The following is a 20718-nucleotide window of genomic DNA, read 5'->3' as shown; positions in this document are numbered from 1 at the left end:
TGGGTGTTAATTGGGTCAAGCTGTCTGGTAGTTTTCATCCACCCACTCACACAACTACAGTAAAAGGGAAGCGGTACAGTGCTGTGTTACATTGAGCCTCTGGGGGCAGTGTTGTACTGGCTTTACTTCAGCCTGTAATGTACTATGAGAGCTGAGCTGAGAATATGCGGGGACCTACTGTGATTTCACAACAGTAAAACCTGCAAATACTGCAATGAATGTGATGATAAAAGTTATGCTTTGCATCAATTTGATCAGTATTTAATATATATATACATCTGCTAAAGTCAGACTTTTTCCTGCAGAGAATTTGAAGAAAGTTTTGGCACCATGCTCTCGTGTTCTCGGTGAGTAGTAGTAATAGTACGACTCTTTCCACTGCAATTCCTGCCTACCAGCAGTGGTAGAAATCTCGTCATCTAACCAAAAGCATTTGACCTTATAAAAAAATAGCACACTCATCAATCATTTCAGAGTTCATATATTTTTTCCTGAACAGTGCTCTTAGTTTTAGATGTCAAGTTTGAACAGAGTTGTCATAATATTGGAAGTTAGATATCTGAATTCATGACAAGATGCAAAAGTTCCACATACTTGGGAATTCAGCAATGACCAGTGTTAGCTGTGCCATCAAAATAACTGGCAGGACATTTGTAAAGATGTACATCTACGATACTCTTAGATACCTGTGGTACATCTTAATTGCATATGAAATATGAAATTGACCTGTAAAATAACATTCTCCATTTTCTTTCTAAGCCATTCTTAATACCCGTACTTGCTCCTGGCGATGGTTTTAAAGTAGAACAATACCTTTGTGTTGTTCCTTCGTATTTAGTATTTCTACTTAACGGTTAAATATCAGTGCTAATCTTTGCCATAAAGCTAGCCTCAATAAATAGTGCATAAATCAGAGAGGGGAGATGCCTTATTCATGGAGTCTCAGGCATAGAAGCTCAAATAAACGTTTCTATGATAAGGCTGATAAACTGGTGGATATCCCATTTGTAGAAATCCTTAGTTGATGTTCTTTGCTCTCACATTCGAACAAAATGTAGCTTGACGAAAGTGGGAAACCTACACCAGACTATAACTCTCTAATTAGATTTTTTTTTTTTTTTTTTTAACATCAAAAGCAGATCGAAAACTGTCCAGAGACGCATCAGGAAATGATATTAAGAAGTGGTATTCCACAAAGTGTTTGACAAGAACATCAGCAAAGTGAGCCACAGGCATGCCTCAAACACTTACTTAAGGAGCACTTTATTGACCACAATGACTCAGTCCAAGGCCACAGGAAATTTGTAGCTATTAAATTAAAGATTATCCCAGGAAGCCACCCTTTTCAGCCAATCCCTCACCACCTCTGAAACATAGATGCTCGGAAAATGGAGTTGGATAATTAAAAGCAGGTCAGTGAGCCAAGGAACTGGAGCTTTAAAGGAAGACAAACAGAAACTACGACACATCCTAAACATACGATCTGTGTGTATACTCTATAATTGAAAGTTATTTTTACTTTTTAGTGAAGCAATTATCTGATTTACCCACACACCTAATTGAGGTTGTGAGAAGGCAGAGTACGCTGCTGATGCGTAAGAGACCAAGGAAGAGAAAGACAAAGCAGAGCGAAGAGATGATGAATATGTTAACTGGAGACAACAGAGGGTGGAGGAAGTCAGAGTTTAGAGACGGTAAAATCCTCACATTAACCAATTGCTATGGATTTTCCCAAGCTTTAGAAAGAGGATATGCTCCAGATTCTGTTAAACCAATCCAAAGGAGCTGGAGTGTAGGCCAATATGTCCGTCCGACGCAACTGGAACGTGTGAGTGAATGTGCAGCTTTACACGTGTGCGAGCAGCTGGTTTGAGTGGGCAGAGTGGCGAGCAATAGCAACCACTTGATGTTCAAAGAGAAGAGATCAAAGGACCTCCCCTTACTCCAATCTCCTTCCTCAGGATTAAGAAGTCCATCAATAATAATGGGCTGAAGCAGCGCAGTGGGCAAACTGGAGAGGAACGTGAGAAGAAGCTGAGAGGTCTGTGTATGTGATATTTTGGCAGCTGGCTGGGGGGACAAGCGGGAGCAGAAACTATAAGTGCAGCCTGTTTTTCTCAAGCTGGTGTCTGAGCCATCTTTTATGCAATATTCACCACCACAACATCTTCACTTCTCACTTTCGGCTCCCAGTGGATTTTTTGTGAAATTTATGAATGTCTAGGTGTGAGCAGTGACCACTGCAAAGAGAGCATTGTGACATGTCGACGTACAGTGACTGTACAGCACATCTCCATTCTGTGTACGTCGCACACTACATCTGGAGGACTTCATGTTGAATGAGAGAAGCACGGAAATCATTCCGTGTTTATGACTTGATAAGGTTTCACATCATTGTGCAACTCAAGATGAAAGTCGAGTTATATTGACCTTTTGACTGCAGCTGTACATCCTAGTCTTACAATTCATACGTGTAAGAAAGGTCATATTACTCAGATAACTTATTTGCTACAAATTCACAACTAAAGGCTATTAATAGCTAACTTGAGCTATATTTAGGTTACTTGTTAATATTATTTATTGATTGTATTGATGCCGAGAGTTTTTTAGTTTTAAATTTTTTTCATTAGCCATTCATCTGTAAGAATCCACCAACCAACCAATCATCCAAGACCTAAAGCCATTTTGAGGAGATGCCATTATATACATCAAGCTGTAGGATGTGCAATGTGGAATAAAGCTTGACAGCTTGAGTATTAAGTAGAAACTGTAGATATTAAGTAAATTTTGACCAGTGTAAGCTGGTCTGTTTGTCTTTCATGTTCACTTTGCAGCTCCTCATATTTAATCATTTCAAAACGAAAAGAAACTTTACCAGACAGATTATTAATAAAGTTAAATTGTGCTAACAAAAGGCTCCAAAACCACCTTCCAACCCTGTATTCCACACATCGCATGAAGAGTGTGTAAAAATCCAAAAATGATTACCAAAAATGGTAATTATATAATGGTAATGGTAACTCCCACATGATCTAATACGGCAGCAGAGAGTGAGACAGGCTAACTGTAGTTAGACTGAGACCCTTTCCTGTTCTCCTTCCAATCCCTGTCTAACCCTAACCCTTTCTTCCTCTCCTCTTCAATCACGGCCTTCCCGGAGGAGGAGAAAAAGGAGAGGAAGCTAATTAATTACGGTGACTGACGACTCAGTGGTGAAGTTCTAAGGAAGTGATGAATTGTGCTGTAGTACAACTATGACAGTAATCTGAAGCAATCCCTACCTTCAGTACCAACCCCAGTGTATTACCTCATAATATATCAACTGATCTCACGCTCCCCGTCCTGGTCGTCTGAACCTCAGCTACAGACAGCGTCAAATGGAGGTCAAAGGTCAAAGGATGACTCCGTATAAACCAGTGTGTGAGGTTAGAATAATGATAGCCTATCAGCAACCAACATCTCCTCTGTGTACCTTTACAACATCCCTCCACTGTGTGAAAAACCCTGCTATCATAAATGGAAGTTTATTAAATTGCCAAAAGCCGTCAAACTATTGCCGCAGATATGAGAGTGTTTTCCTGACATTACTAGCAAATGATTATGGATCAAGAAAGTTGCATCTTGAAAGCATGATGAAGAGTGTAACTGCATTATGGGAGGCAGTCCACTGACAACCCTCCACAGCAGCTGTCTAGCTTGAAAACCAGAGTTTAGTCCCTACAACACTTCATCTGATAGATGGTTTTCATTATCTCTTCCTCCCTCAGGGGAAGCAGCTCCAAATGCCCCTCTCCTGATCGTATCAGTCTCCTTTTATAGATCAGTAACTACCACCACACTATAAAACAATCTGTTGCCTTTAATGATATTGTCAGCTTGAACTGTCAATAAGTAGTAATAATATCGAAAGAGCTGACTGCAACTTCTTATTTTGACAAATTTTAACATCTCGGTAGAGAAGTGATTCTAAAAAGGAACAAGTTTTAAACAACATTAGCATGAATGTTCACTCAGAGTCAATGGTCAGTGCTTTGAATTGACTGAATTAGTTTTGCCATTCTTTCAATTTGCAGTAAATGTGTTTAATTAGCTGACTGTAACCTTGTCAGCTAGGTTCGTGGAAATGATGCCTCTTAATTGGCATTGTTAAAATGGAACGGAGGAGGAATCTACTGTGTATCAGGCGACGACTCAACGTGCACGATGTAAAGGAATGATGTTTGCATTTGCAGTGGGGAAACAGAGGCACCGAGTGTTGGATGCCAGCACCACTCAGCATCAATACTGCATGTAGCAATGCTGGAAAGCCAAGTGCTCCAGACCATGAGGCACACAAGAGGGCTAAAATAAGACCCAGCAGCCCCTGAGCTTTACAGAGTCGAATAAGCTCTTATGTGGGAAAAACAGTTCTGCATTCATTGTATTGTATCAGACAGGAAAAGTGGGTCAGATGGATAATAACTCAGAGGGTTTGGGTCTGTTTTTCCAAAGGGGAAACTATTCTGCAGTCTGTTTTCGAGTAATTTAAAGCTAAATAGTCCATTCAGGACGGACTTTTGATATGCAAAAAGAGATTGTCCATAGCACTATAAATCTTAATGCAAGGACAAAACTCCCTTTGCATTAGCTACAGCTCTAATTTATGTTTTTTTTCTTTGACACTCTACACATGCTGCATAACTTAGACAGCACATCTATAATGCATACTTTCTATGCACATAAATTTATAATGTGCAATGGATTATGTATGTCCACACATGTTTATGAGCCTGTGCATTAGTTAAGTGCATGTTCCACCAACCTGTGCTGCTCTGGATAGTTCGGACAGTGGTGGCGGTGCGTGGGGGTGAGTTGGTCCTTCTGTTGCCCACCGGGATGCCTCCCTCCTCCTCCTCCTGCGAGCAGCCTTTCTCTATGGCACGCACGTAGCTGTGGCTCCGCATGCGGAAGCAGCCTGCCATGGGCAGGTCCAGGGCATCCACCGCCTGCGACTCCATCTCACTGAACACTGACTCACACACCGCCTCGATCTGCCCGTTCACCTCCACCTCGCTCACCTGTGAATGAGGAGGAATACACCAAGACATACAGTGTGTGCACGCAAACACCCAGACAAAAAAAATACCCAAAACATAACACACACACACACACACATTGCGCAAACACACCAATGTGCAAAAAAAAAAAAAAAAAAAAAGAAATAAGAATGCACAGGTGCAGCTCAGTGCGAAGGGGGAATTGGCAATATATTATAGAAAGCAGGGGAGCATCTTTCAGTGTTGTTGAAAGTTATTCAGCTGATTAAAGCTTCACTCAACAGGAGGTTTCCACACTTAAATGGTAAACTGGGCAGTGCAGCAGAAGAATTTATTGGGAGTATTTTTATAATTTTATGCAGATAGATTGAACAAGATTGATATGAGCTAAGCTGTTAAACATCATCACACTGTTCAGTTTAGGCAAAACGTTAGCTCAGATTGGTTGGACTTTTACATCCACACTATCTCATGAAGCTTTAAGCCATATAGAGTCATTTGCATATATATACACATACATACATACATGCATACATACATACACACACACACACACACACGTTCAAAGAAGAAACGAACATCCAAAGAGTGCAGAGGGGGAGGAATCACTGCAGGATAAAACTTCAAAGGGTTGTACAAAAAAGTGAAGTAATACAAGAGTTCTTATGAAAGGTGAGAATTAGGAGATGCCACAGCTGGGACTACTGGGATTTTAAACAAGACTTGAGGAAATCTAACTGCACCAACTTAATCAGCTAGTGCCGATTGTGCTTCAAAACAGGGCCTAGAAGTGTCTGACAGGGTCTACAGTGAAATAAAACTCAGAGAACTGTTGTTACACACATGTAAGATGGGTATGTTAAAGAGTTTAGTAAGGGACTACTTGATGCTCCATTCCATTCCTTGAAGGTGGCGTTGTTTAGCTCATCCAATTTCTGCAGAGTTTGCAAAATGTCTTTAGACAAACCAGAACATAGGAATGGGATGTAGCCAGAGACCAAACCTGCTGGTCTGGGTGTTAATCACTGGAGATAGTGTGGGGTCAAAAAGTGTGAGTTTATACTGTAGAGCTTGGAGTCAGAAAGGGTCTGTTGACCTCCACTCAATCCACTGATCTTGAGCCTTTTTTTGTGTGCCAGCCTCTATGCACAGATGTGTCAAATATAAGAGTGAGGGAGCAAGATAGAGACCCTAGCAGCACCTTTTTATTCAGTGGCATTTTTGCAGATGCCAGGTCCGTTGTGTCATTCTCCTCTGGGACTGCACTGAATGCCAGGACTTCAAGGGATGTCTCAAGGGTCCATCATTCAGCTGGCAAAACAAAGTGTTTCCCCTGGGTTTCATAGGAGGGCACATATCTCTGTTACACCAGGCAAAAAGGGAAGCTGAAACCCCCTGTCACGCCGACTAATGTAGAATACAAAACTGTGCCCAAAATCCAAAATCAGTAAGATCTTATTTTTTGGCAGCATTCACAATAACAAGCCTCTGCTGGGAGAGCGCTTCCTTATCAAAATTTTTATAGTTCAGTAACCATCATAAAATTCATATGGCTGCGTGTAAAATCCCCCCCCCCCCCCCCCCCCCCGTCTGCATGCCCTCCTGTTTAATTAGTGAATCAGAATAGGGCTGTAATCACATGAGGTCCACAAGACAACATGCAGACGTATACACTAATTGGTTAACTGGCAGTTTTCCGACCGTTCAGTCATGGTGGCCTGATTGTTAACTCAGGCTACATGGAGGATACGGATGGGATTTCCACCCCCCTGTGCAACCTAATTGGACATAGCAGTGGAGGTACAGGGGGTGTAAGGGCAAAAGGCAGAGAGGCGCGGGCCCCTGGGTGCCACTGACCTGGCTGATAGTGCTCATGGCTCTCATGTAGCTTTCATTTCGCGAACGGAATTTAGGCGAGGCCAGGAGCCCTGCTGGGTCCAAGCTGTCCAGACTCCTATTGATGGAAACCTCACTCACCGCCCGCAGATAGCTGTGACTCCGGATCTGCAGCTTGGGTGAGTGCTCGGTAGAAATCCTGCCGCAAGACAAGGAAAAAAAAGAGAGAAAAGGAGAGAGGAAGAGAAAAAGAAAAAAGAGATAGAGCAGGAGCAGGGGTGAGAGAGGCTGAGACGAAGCGACAAAAATAGAACCGGAGAAGGTATACGAAAATACTGGGCATTGTTTATAAACCCAAAGATATGGATCAATCCAGCATTGCTTCAGGACAAGACCTTATCTAATCAACAAGTGCAGTGCTATTGAGAAACACTCGAAGTAGCTTAGCGGTCTGTCCTTGAAGTACCTCATAAGCACTTTCTAAAACACTTACTGAATTCCTTTCACATAAAAATGACCTACAAAATCACACACACACCAGCTTCCCATCTCCAAGGAAGATGAATAGGTGTCTCATTAGCTCTCACCTACCTCCAATCCAATTGCTCAGCATGCTTAATGCCCTCTGTGCATGTGTGTGTTTTTGTAGTGTGCCCATGTGTTTAGGTTACACAGCATTTGGGTGCAAACTCACTTTCTCCTTGATGAATATCATGGGTAACTACACCTAAACTTACAGGGAGAGACATGAATACAGCACAGTTCTCCAATCAGCAGTGAGAGGGAAAGGCCCAATCTCCCAGTAGTTCACACTCCATTTCCTGTTTTCACATATGGGTAATTAAAAACCGATTTTTCTCATACACACACACAAACACAGAGACATACGGACACATACTGTACACATACACAGCTCTAACTCTACCTCCAGGTCAGGTCTGCTTCAATTATGCATTTCCCCCTAAAAATAGAGCCAAGCAAACTAGATTACTCATTCTTGGATGCAAGACTGGAGAGGAAGGGAGAGAGGAATGATGGGAATAAGGGTGATGATTCTGAGATGATTCTCCATGTTAGCTGAAAATCTTTTAGGCCACAAAACAAAGCACAATGCTGATTATGATTCATAGCTATCCAGCTTGTTAATCAGTTAACTGCTCAATTGAATAAGAAATTAACAATTGAAATATTTTTTAGCTGTACAGTGTTTTAAATCGTTAAATTGTTTTGAGAAAAAAAAATCCATGATCTCATACTATTGATTAAAAACCGTACTCTTCTTTGATTTAAGGTTAATATTTGAACCACCAAGGTTTACTTATTGTACATTTATTGGTTCAAATGAATGTTGAACTAATCTCAGATTTTCATTCTGGGGTATGAAGCTTCACTGATGATAGATTGGAAAAGGTTTATCTTTAAAAGCCAACACACACACTGCAGCCTCAGAGGTTTGAATGAATCCTCCATATCAGCCACCTACCTACACCATTATCTCCATCCACATTACCTTCTGATTTCCCTGTGGGGCTGATTAAAGGCTAGACCAATGATATCTATTGTGGCAGAGCCAGCCTGTAATCAGGACCACCTATGGGCGAAGGTGAGGGGGGTCAACCTCTTCCAGAGTGACCCTCCACGGAACAAGCGACTTTTATGAATGCATGCTTCTCTGAGAGTCAGGAATAGAGGCTGTGTAAAGCTGTCTGCTGATTGCTCCTGCATAAGTGAGACTTATTGTAAATTTAGGCCTTTTTCCCCCCATCCTCTCCATCATCTTATTTTGTCCTCCTATTTGCTTCACCTCAGCTTGTCTCTACAGCTCCTGTTTGAGAAGTTTTCTTCATCAAACTGCCCGGTCCTTTTTTACCCTCTCCTGTTCCTGCCTTCTGTCACTGCGTTTCATTTTAGTCACTCCCAAAATAAAAGTCTTTAGAGCAATCACAATACTTTGAGGGATGCAAGAACATAGAGAGATGTGATTATGGCAGCATATTATTCAAGATGCTTGTTCTCTGTGAGACGCACAAAAATAAAAGATTAAATCTAGGGCAAGAGTAAATTAATGTGGCCATTCACTGTCGGTGAGTAAAGGAAGAAAGAAACAATGTAATTTTCGTGTGAGCCTGCCTGCAAGGAATAATCCCAACTTCTTAAATACACGCTTTATCTGTGCATTATGCAGTCTAATAAGAAGGGAGGTTAGTTTCAGGTTAGAGTAAACAAATCCCACAAATTCTCAGAGGCAATTCTTCATCAGCCAAGGACAGAAAGGTCAAAGAGTGGGCTCTGAAAAACATGGAACAAACAAAGCTGATTATTTAATCATTGTGGAGGGTAACAAAGACTCATGCTAACTCCCAAAAGTACAGCGTGACAACAAGACGCCAGCTCCTCCCGTCTCATTCTTTAGCTCCAATGTGCAGCACTGCAGTTTGTTTTGTTTCGCTGGGTTCAAACAGATGATCATGACCGTTCCCTGGGCCAAATTCACATCTTTTGTGGGCCCCTAGATGCACCACTTGCTCTTACGTAAGGTTGTCTGTGTATGTGTGTGTATTTGTTCAAACAATAATAATGCCTGGGCACCAACTGGTGTTCTCATCTCTTGATATAACACAGCTGATCAGTCACAGTCACACACTGCAGGATGACACTTGTGTGACGCACTCTTTCACTGTTTCATGACTGTATGGTAGAAAATAGCTTCCAAGACATTTGGTTCATAACAGCTGTGAGTTGTCATGTCCAGTGGGTGCCGTTATAATAAAGTTAATGGAGCAAGAAAGACAAAGTGGTAGAGAATGAGAGAGGTTATAAACAAGCTTATAGTTAGTATTTGAATGATACAAACCTCTTTAACTGTACATAAAAGTAGAATCATCTGAATTACTTAAAATGATCCTTCATTATAGAAAAGATACATGCTCTTTCCTTCTGCTACATGAAACAACCTCATGACAATCTAAAAATGAAAACCACAGATCTTTAACAAAGAGGTGCAACATTGGTTTTTGAAGAGACTTTAGCAGATGAAGAAGCATCGTGTATTTTCAATTAAGGCTCAATCTGTTCAATTAGTTTGTGTGATTGCAGAGATACAGATGCCAACAACAGTGTGTCTCTGCTCAGTTTGACCAGAGGCTATGATTACACACAAACATTATGTACAGAGGCAACTGCTGTGCACATTCTCAAAAATATGTACAGTTAAAACATACAATATAAGATATAAATACTGAAAAGTCTGTTCAGTGGAATTCATGATTTGGTAAATATCTACCAGCTCAGCACAGTTTCTCAGATGGTGTTTTATAAAAATGGAAATATCTTTGGGTTTTGGTAAGTTGGTTAGAAAGAGGAAGAATAATCTAAGGGCATCCTCTGTGCCCTCGGATACTGTGATGGGCATTCATTTCTGAGAATTCTTATTTGTTGATTTGTTTGTCACAAAATTTTGAAAAGAGAATGAAACTTTCAGCCACAGCACACTCACTTGAGCGTGGTCATCTCTGTGAGGGATGGCTGTGTGGCCTTCAGGTAGCTCGCCCGCCGTGCCTGGACCTTGGGCGAGGGTTTGGGACTGCAGTCTGAGTCACCACTATCTTCTTCTGCCATCGCCTTGATGTAGCTGCCGCTGCGCATCCGCCGGCATGGGATCTCATCATCCTTCCCCAGCGGAGAGAAACTGCTCCAGTCATCCTGAGGCACCTGCAGACATTAAGTGAGATAAGCTAAAGAAGGTGCAAACACAGGTTGCCCTCCAGGGTTCAGAGATCATAGAGATGAATTCACACACGGAAAATAGACACTGTGGTGTTTCCCATCCGAGCCTGATATAAATACCTGTAACATACAGCAGATTTAACACCTTTAAAGAAGTGATAGCAATAATATTTATCCAGGATCTGCCTTGATCATACCAGAAGCTTGTGGCTGCCAGAGGCCCTCTTTTGTCTGTCCTGTGATGCATGCGGCATATCAAATGCAGGGTATTAAATGTTTTGACAAAATGTTTCTGGAGCCTGGCCTCTGTCTGCTCGCCTGACTTTTCACACACACTAATGAAGGAAGCAAAGCTACTTCCCAGCCCTAATCTAAGAGAGAGAGAGTCAAAGACAGCAGACATTGAGACGGAGAGAAAACAAAGGGGGTTTTGTTCAGCAGAACCACTGCAGTCCCATCGTGAGTGGCTGTTAGGGCACCAGCTCTGAAGTGAAAGAAATGAGATACGGAGTGAGAAAAAAAGTCCACGGCAGACATTCAACAGACTGGTGTGTAGCTAGGAAACCAAGCTGACCTTGATGTCAGGGGCAACCACAGACCGTGTTAACATCTTGGGAAAGACAAGGTCTGTGATGACGTCAGAGGAATTAAATTACTGTTGTTGAGACCATAAATGATGAAGTCCTGCTTTTCAGTCCAATTAACCCCACTGTGGAATATAACACATTTAAGCTGTTCTAGCATTTACAGCTGCACGTGCAAAAAAGGTTTGGCAATAGGTTAAGTGTCTGTCTTCGATTACATGTGTGAACAAATACTGGATCACAAGATCCTATCCCAGTAGTTACACATCATGTCTTTGTATAAAGGATTTTAAAATGTCTGCAGACTAACTTGTCAGGCTGTTCTCCAGTGAAAGCCCTTTTTTCTCCTTCCATCTCATCTTTGGGGGGGGGGGAAAGTGAGGACTCTCTTAGGCTGGGAGAAAGGTTGTGAAAACATCCTTCCTTGATCTGCTTGCTCCGTATTCCAGGCTGTTAAAATGCACGGCCACACAGACCTTTTCCTCTGTCTTTTATGCTCTCGCGCTCATGTTGTGTGGAGTTTTACTCTTTCCATTTACACCCTGCTCTTTTGCCTTCATTTGCTCTCATCTATTCCTTTTTCTACAACGTGCACACCCACACACACACACTCACTCACACACACGTTCACTTTCTCCCCGCTTTTATTTGCAGCTCAGCCCCAATGAGAGGAAAGTTTGGCAATATGAAATGCTTTTATCTTTCCCAAAACAGAACCAGAGAAGCAGGATCAGGTGGGTTGATGTGCCTGCATGCATGTGTGCACATGTGTGTAATGACATGGGCTTTGGGACTGGAGCATTTTTGCTTTCCTGTCTTAGTCTGCTGTCTCTATTTTCATAGTATCACCACTAAAAGGCATATGCAGGATCATAAATCCACACCACCGGCTACCACATGATCAGTGAACTCGCCATTTACACGAAATGCAATCTGGAAAGAGATTGCATGGGAATTGCTGGTGTGCTTTCAAAGGTTTATATACTGTAGAAAATACACATCGGTTTGAATGCAACATGAACCTGACCCACTGTCAATGTGTGACAGTGAGTAAAAATCACATCCCTGCATTATTCCTGTGATTAAGTAAATGCGAAGGCTAAGCACATCATAGGGTGGCTTTTGACATACACTACGTGATGACGTAAACATCCACCTGGTGGTGTAAGTATTTCCATGCATGTCAACACAAACAGAGGAGATGACATGATGATTTTGCACAATGCTTTACAATGACATCAGCGATTAATGCAACATGAAGCAAACGGCCATTTGAGACACAGGGAAGGACAGGATGGGTTTGTACTAGTTTCACCCTTATCAATCTCTCTAACTTGCAGAGACACACAAACACACTGCGCACATGCACGCTCACACAAACATAAACAGATGTAGAAAAACAGAAGCTGGCGCCATATGATGCATGAAGTGTGACATGCAGGAGTTGGGGCTATTGTAACAGTCTTACCTGCAGGAAGTGGCAGGTGCGTCCCTGCTCGGCTTTCACTAGAGCTTTATCTAGGTTGACTGAGGCTTTCTGGTAGACCTCCCGTGCTCTGCTCACCGTCAGAGTTGAGGACCACGAGCTCTTCTTTAGCTGCACTTGACCATCCAGTGCGCCCACCACCGGCAGCCCTCCGCTGCTGCCCCCGGAGCATGTGGAGCATTTCACGTCGTTGTTGCTGCGTGACGTCTTGAGAGAGTGGGCGCTGATGGTGTTGTAGGATTCCATGAAGTACTGTGACTGAGATTTGTCTGGGTGGCGCCCCATAGTCATGACCCCAGAGGGCAGGCCTCCACTGCTGCCCCCGTGGTGATGGTGGTAGAGGCATACCTCCCTGTCAAGCGTGTCGTCTGAACTCCAGTAGCCTGATATGGCAGTACGCATCTTAGGCTCCGACTTTGAGCGGTCTTTGCTCTTACTACGTTTACTGTGCTTCAGTGTGCCAGAAGATGAGGGAGGATCATCGGGACTGGATTTGTTGCCATTCACCCTCCCACTCCCACCTCCGCCAGACCCTGAGGGGCCTTCCAAGGAGTGTGATTTGGTGAAAAGCTTTTGGACAGAGTGAACGAGGTGGCGGATTCGACCAGGACTGTCACTGCGCTGGTGCTCTATTGCAGTGCGTTTGTACTGCAATGTGTGGTAACCTTCACGCCGCATTGGTGCCTGGTGCTCAAACTGCTCTAGCAGGTTAGAGGGGATGCGGTTATTGTTTCCTCCAGTACCTCCACTTCCCTTAGTGCTCCCTGTTGGACCTGTATAAGGCACCACAGCGCCACACTCCTCCTTCAGCTCATGGTGGGAGCTGTAATGTCTGCGTGGGAAGGTGCAGCTAGCCAGATCAGGATATGCATTGCACTCAGACTGGAAGGAGTTGCGTTGGTTGAAGCAGGAGTGGTCAGCAGGATGAGCTTCCCCCCCAGGGTTGAAGAAGTAGGACCGGCGATCTGAGTGCCCCAGAGTCATGGAGTCAGAAGAAGGGTCGCAGGTCACCACGTGGTGGTGACTCCGGCTGCTGGACAGGCCTTTCATTGTCATTGTGGCTGGGTTGATGTGCACATCCAACTGCTGCCGCGGGAAGTCTGCACAGGCCCCAAAACTAGCTCTACAGAAAAATACATAGCCATGAGGAAGAACAGACAACAAACAAAGAGAGACACAGAGAGGAGAATTATAAATATCTCATATTTGCATACAGCCAAAGAGGAGTGTAATGTCTCCATCAGCTTTAATTTGAAAAAGATGCTTTCTGGCACCGCTTCACAGATGAGAGAAATTGCTGACGTTGACAGGACTTGGGCATATTCTTTCTTTCAACCTTTTTTTTTTGTCCTTCAAAACTTCAAAAGGAGCATCTCTAAATATAGAAGCCACTTTGCATGTGAACCTTGACATCAAGATCTTTCCTGAAGCTTCCTCCTCCACTTCTGTTTGCTTGGATAGATTTCAGTTAAGAAGTGACAGAGGACTGAGGAAACAGAGAGAGACAAAGGGAGGAGAGGTATCAAGAAGAGTTCAAATGTACTTCGAGCTCGAGTGTGCCCTAAATTCTTTCAAGGGCACTGTTAGAAAAGTGCAACTCAACAACAGATAATGAGCAATTGTTGTTGGGAAAGTGGAGATGTAAGCATCCAGAGCAGAAATTTTGAATGCTTCAAATGAATAAAATTTCACTGTGCTGCCTCCTTAATTCAGTCCAGTGTTTTCTCAGATCAGTGGCATTAACAGATCTGGTAATGCACAAAAAGTGGATTCATTGTCATTAGTGTGTGTGCCTGCACATGCCTGCTCCACAAACAACAAATAATCACAGCCTGATCCTTTCCCACTATACCTCTGGCTCTCCTCTAAGGGCAGACTAATTGGCCCACAAAACCGAGCTGACAGCATCTGTGCTAGTTGATGGTGACATCAAAACAATGGCATCTGTCAGTGCCCTTAAACTGCCTTCCTCACCCATTTGGGGGTTGTGGCTGACCGCTGATTGCACACCGTTTCCAATGGACTGGAGGTGAAGCTAACAAGACAATAATAAGAGCCCATGCACCCTGGTGCAGCGCTCAGACGGCTGAGTGGCCAAGACTACGTGGGGAATTCATTACTGCGATTCAGAATGCACTTCCAAAGGCCACAGTGGTAAATAAAAAGAAAAAGAAAGAAAAGATGGAGAAGGGGGAGATGAAACGAAGGCAGAAAAGATGAGAGAAAATGAGAAGAGAAGCAGAATGAAATATCATGTCGTGTGTGCGGCACAAGAACGTATTCATGTGCATGAATATAGGGGGAGTCCCATTTATTTTATTTGACACGGCTGTAAACTGGAAGCTGGATTAATTGAAAAATTGGGGAAATTATTCATGACTGTAAAGCTGGGGCTCAAATCACCCTGGGAGAGAATTAAGTCAGTATATTACTCTTCTACTGTTAGTGGGAAAATGAGAAACTCTAACAGTCAATCCCCACCCCCATCTGTAATATAATTTCTATAGTGAGCCCTCACAAAGCATATACCACATACATGCACAGTGTCTGCTTCTTGTAGAGCTCTTAAAAAGTGGGCTGTGCCCGACTAAAGGTATTCATTGAAGTTGACAGAGATCCCTTCTATTGGCTGCTGAAGAACAGAAAATGACCTAAATAAAAGGCCCTTGCGGTGATCCGCAGCAGTGTGTTTGTGGCACAGCTGTCTGAAGCACTGCACTAAAGCTGAAATGCTGAACTTAGGCTCATGCTGGCTTTCTGCCTGCTAGCCCCACACACTGACAAATGCGTAGCATATCTGACAGGCTCCGTGTCCATGCAAAATTGTTATGCTTTTAGCTTGTAATGTGCAATTTATCAGCAAGAGGAAGAGGATCTGCTGCTTCTGCCGTGTCTGTCAGGTACGGCTTACAGTGGCATGTGGACAGTTCATAGACAGCTGTGGTTTTGCATTATGTTGTTTGTCCATCGTAGCTAACTGACCCAGTTGTGTCTCCACCTGTCTGATCAAGCCAATCTCAGTACAGTCTACCATCAACTGGACAGACCACATTTCCTGAACATACCGAACTAATGATTTTAGGGTTGTACTTGGAATTTGCATCGATGTTTGCTAAACAATCTTGAGGACTGAGTGGCAAGGACCTGCATGAGGACCAAACGCTGTCCTGTCGCGTCCTCGGTTCACAGCCCACAGCCATTCCCAGGACAAGTGGCCAGGCAGTGTGAACTACAGCGACCAGTCTCATCCTGGCAGGCTCTTTGGCTGGCTTGCTGAGATATATGTTGCTGCCAGTTTTACTGAAGGTAAAGTTTAACATTAAAGAATACATATTGTATTAGACAGCTTAACAACTGAATTTCCACTGTGCACTCCTTAAAGTGTGCAGAGGCAGTCAGGTATTTTACCTGCTACATTTGCTGATTGGTGTTTGGTGGATGGCTTTAGCTTTTGGTCAGCTGTTAAAATGGGAATTGGTCTCAGTAATTCAATGGAAGTACAATAGTTCCTCAGTAAGATCTACAATCAGGAAAGAAAGAAAGAAAGAAAGAAAAAAAAAAATCAGCAAACAACTTGCTCTTCCCACTTTGTGTGAAGAGACTCTGGATACCGCTGAGACTTCATTACATTTAGAGCGATTGTGTACTGAAGAGCAAAGTGTGCAAACAAAACGAAGCCGATAAAACAAGTCAGGCTATGAATGTCAATGTCCATGACCACCTGCATCAGCACAGCAGGCTAAACTCTATTTAGATCATGTTTTGTTTGGGCTGAATGTTTTCTTCATCATCTAACAATCTTAAGCGCCGCCTCACGCAGCTGAAATCTACTCTTAATTTTCTTTACCTTTAGCTTAGAGACTCAAAGCAAATAAACAAAGGCAGTAAAAAAAATGCAAAGTAATATTGACTCACTTACTGCATACCATCTTTGTAGGAAGTGGTGAAATCAATATGCCCGAGTGTGTGAAGGATGCTGCAGCTTTTCCTGCTGGCAGAATAAAAGGCTGCTGTACAGATTGCAGTTGTCTTTCTTCTTCAGCTGACAAACGCTGGCTGCCGGATGGAGCTCGGGCAGGACTTACTGAGCTCCTCTGAGGCCTTTACAGGCCGCAAAGTGGACGACCGTCTCTTCTTCTTTTGCCAAGCCTGGCAATGATTTCTTCGAAGGTTGAACACATAACCAATGTCCTCCTCACACGGATCAAATCACCCATCTTGCATGTGTGTGTTTGTGTGGAAGAGAACAAAAAAGACCGAAAACAAAGTTTGAATTATGGCCCAGACTGGATAACCCTAACCCTAACCCAACAGGGGAAGGTATGATACAGATAAAAATATAAGCCTTCATGGGTTTTTGCACAGTCTGAAACTGAACCGCTTGCTTCTTTAACTGTGAAAATAAAATGGTGCAAATGCTAATTTCTAGACCTGTTCTTTTAAAATTGACAGCATTGCTGGCACACATGATTGATGTGGCCTACTTTCCATTTTTCAAAGATGCTGGATGGAAAAGGCTATACTGTGCATTGTGGGCTCACATTTTTTGAGATACCACGTGTATGCACCATATACACATGGTATGCACATGGTTTTTGTTTTGTTTTTCAGAGTCTCTTTGCTGGTTGTCTTTTTCTGAGATGATATTTGAACACACATGGCCCAGGTTTTGTATTCGCGCCTGGAGATATCCAGCCAGGCAGATAGCTCTGGTTGAGTTTACTCAGGTTTTAAGATGCAGTATCAGCTTCTCAGGCTACATCATTCAGTTTTAAACGGGATCTCAATTCAACATTTTACGCCTGTTTTCCACACTACTACAAAGCCTTTTGGAAACACTGCAGCTCCTTATTTATTCCGGTTCGCTCCCCGGCTGAATCTTATCACTCATGACTACCAGTAGTGGACGAAACATGCATCAGATTACATGTGTTTCTGGCCTTGTTCTCTTTGTTAGCAGCTGTTTTGTAATTAAATTCTGCATTTTAATGCCACAACTGTCTTCTGCTGCCCTTTGTTTTATTTTCTGTAACTGCCAGACAGTTAGTTAGTTAGAAGCAGAGTAAAAACCTTGCAATAGTCATGTAATATGCATTTCAAAGGACAGAGATTGTTTTCAGGACAGCTCAAAAATGATTGAGATAAAGTTCTTTTTTAAAACACAGTTTTAAAATATTTCTGACATTTGTGGGGCTGTAACCTGAAACTTTTGCCACACCTGCTGTAATATAATACATCAGGAGGACAATTTTGCTTTTTAGTGTAAGAGGTCAAAAAAAAAAAATAGTAGCATGTTGTTACAGTAGTAATTGGCCAAATACATGGAGCGATACAAGGACATCACCAGATTTAATTAAAGGAAGTTCTATTTATTCTGTCATTCTCAAAACATTGTCAAATAAATCAGAAAACTAGACAAACCACCCACATGATGTTTTTAAATGTTCTGTAATTAGGCTGCATTGATCCTTTATAAATCAAATGTACAAAGATAAATGAGCAGTATGTTCTTGAATACACAAGATTAATATATAATGGCTTTATAGATTGGAAAATAAAAATGCTCCCTGTAAAATACTGAGTGACAGAAAACGTAGTAAATATTCAGCCCTGCTGTTGGCAATCAAATATAAGCGAACCCAATTCAACAGACAAACTTACAGCGACCTCAACAAAACTCCCCCATATTTATAAATATTTAATTGACTGAATATTTGAAGCTTTAATATCTCAAAATGAAACTCGCAGAAACACGGGAGATCTGCAGATGGCAGAAAGCAGTAACAGTGGGAGGGTTTTCTCAGTGTGAACGTGTGAACAGTGCACTTAAAAAGATCCCCAGGAGAATGATGTCGTAGAACATTTTAAAGACAGCCAGGGGCCAAAAAGCCATTGAGGGAACTGGTAATTTCTTTGTGTTTCTGGATTATGTAGAAATGGCTTTTAGGGATGTCAAGAGACGCTGAGAACTACTATCTTAAATGTCCTGCAGTTAAAATGCCTCTTAAATGATAGATGACAGTCTCCCTTGACGATCCTGTCAGGTTGCAGTGAGGAAACATTTTGAAGAAAAGCTGAAAACTACTGTTTTCGCTTTCCATGATACGCATCGTAAAATATGTGAATTTCTTCAAAAACTATATTTTGGTATGACAAAAGTCATGTAAATAGGATAATTAACCAATCTAATTTCACTCGAGTCGAGCTGTTCGTACAACAGCATTTTGAAATTTACACAAGTAAAGATAAGAGGCCAGGCATCTTTACTGTATCAATAAATTACATCTTATGAAAGGTGTCTCCATTCTAATTTGTATGCAGGCTTTATTCACGCTGAAATAAAATTGCTGCTTGGAATCTTCTCAAAATATTTTGAATGAACTGACAAATACTTATTTACAGCACATCCATAAACCATTTATTTTTTAACCAAACGGATCATTAGAGACGCCAATGAGGCATGTTTCTGCTCATGGTATTGGCTGCATTATGAAAACATATGCCTTCATGGATGGAGTGATGTCCCTGTTTTCCACAAGACAGCTCCTTTGTCACGACCAAACTAATTAGACTGAGTGTCAAGGTCTCTCTGACAAATGGAGTGACTGTTGAGTTATAACTTGGGACCCGCCAAGCACTTCCTAGAGACAAATTCCTCTAGTGATGAGGTCTATTTGATCAGGGTAAACAAATTAACAAAGGCATTAAGACCAGAGGAAGCTCGGTGTTTTGAGCTGTCATGGGAGGTTTTGCTCCATGTTCAAAGAATTCCAACAACACAGAAAAGGTGAACTGACTTCGTAAAAATGCCACAATGGAGGCAACCAAAACACTATTTTCAAGTTAGATGGCAGATAGCTCTCACAACTACAATATTTTCATGCGCAATTTCTGATTATGCTTTTTCCTTTTTAAATCTGATCGTGTTCTTTTATTTCAGTGACAGAACCAATGGATGAAGACCATTTCCTATGTACATTTTCAAGCACTCACTGAATCCCACAGTGACATGCCACGTGATGGATTCATGCAGCATAATAATTGAAAAGTTCTGACGGTTAGATTTCTATCTTGAGAAGCCTTCCCCCTTTTTTTCATAAAGATGAATTCATTCTTTCAGGAACCCCTTGATCTTTTCAGGAAAAGATTGAACTGAATAGATCTGACACTTGGCTCTGACTCTATAACAAAAGACCATGACACCACTGAGATTGCTATTGTATGAGGGGCCAAGAGCATGAATCGCAGATAAAGAAGACAACCCTTACAGCTTCACAGTTAGATATGACCAAATTCTTCATTTAAAGAGATCGCATGATCTCTTTATTCTCTACACTCTACTGTAAACTTGGTCTTTAGGTGTGATAAATAAACTGAAAAGCAAAAACTCCCCTTTATTGATGTTTTTAAACACTTTTCTAACCTAACTTCTAAACAAGTGCCAGGGACCACTAACGCAACACTTTGCTTGAGCACTGGAGAAAAAACGTTGAATCTGTTTAAATCCAAAACTGTATTTCAGCAACACATAGTTATTATATCGTAAATTTGACTTTTTATTGTCCTTTTTGCAGATGCAAAACTAAGAATACTTGCAAAGAAATATGTGGAAATATATATATATTTAAAAAATGTGAATTCAAAACAGCCTATTAAGGAATTGGTAAAGTAAGGCCGCTAGCTACTAACCTTTTAAACAGAGTCAAAGCCTGACAGAATAAAGTCAGTGCTACATAACATTTTAGGAGAGGCTAAGTAAGTTGCATCCGAACAGAATGAAACAAATGACACATCGGTTTAACTTTGGTCAAACCACCAACAGTATCTTTGCTGATTTCTACTGAAGTGAATAAATTCTTTTTCTGAATTTAAGCTTACATTTTTCAAAAAGTTTATTTTCCCCTTTTCAAGATAAGACCCTTTTTAGATAGGACAAGTGAGATAACAACAGCCAGATTAAAAACACATAAAATGTATTATGGTGAAACCGAAGCCAAAGTTAGTGTTTTAGAGGGCAACAATGCTATCTAAGAATAAAACATAACTTTGT

General features: G+C 41.9%; 1 protein-coding gene across 4 annotated transcripts in view; it reads right to left on the bottom strand.

The window, feature by feature from the left end:
• dlgap1b (discs, large (Drosophila) homolog-associated protein 1b) overlaps positions 1–20718 on the bottom strand; it is a 79026-nt gene that overhangs the window by 25033 nt on the left and 33275 nt on the right. For 3 of the 4 annotated variants that reach the window (XM_029529417.1, XM_029529415.1, XM_029529418.1), the window contains exons 3-6: positions 12651–13791; positions 10369–10583; positions 6894–7071; positions 4802–5057 (exon numbers count right to left, since the gene is read on the bottom strand). In XM_029529417.1, coding sequence (XP_029385277.1) covers positions 4802–5057; positions 6894–7071; positions 10369–10583; positions 12651–13724 — 1723 coding nt within the window. In that variant the 5' untranslated portion in view covers positions 13725–13791. Of the gene's footprint in view, positions 1–4801; positions 5058–6893; positions 7072–10368; positions 10584–12650; positions 13792–20718 lie in introns of those variants that run through there. The other variant, XM_029529416.1, reaches the window with a different exon arrangement.

Source organism: Echeneis naucrates, chromosome 20, assembly GCF_900963305.1.
Source record: "Echeneis naucrates chromosome 20, fEcheNa1.1, whole genome shotgun sequence".
NCBI lineage: Eukaryota > Metazoa > Chordata > Actinopteri > Carangiformes > Echeneidae > Echeneis > Echeneis naucrates.
Note: the sequence above shows the minus strand (reverse complement) of the source record. Positions and strands in the feature narration are given on the sequence as shown.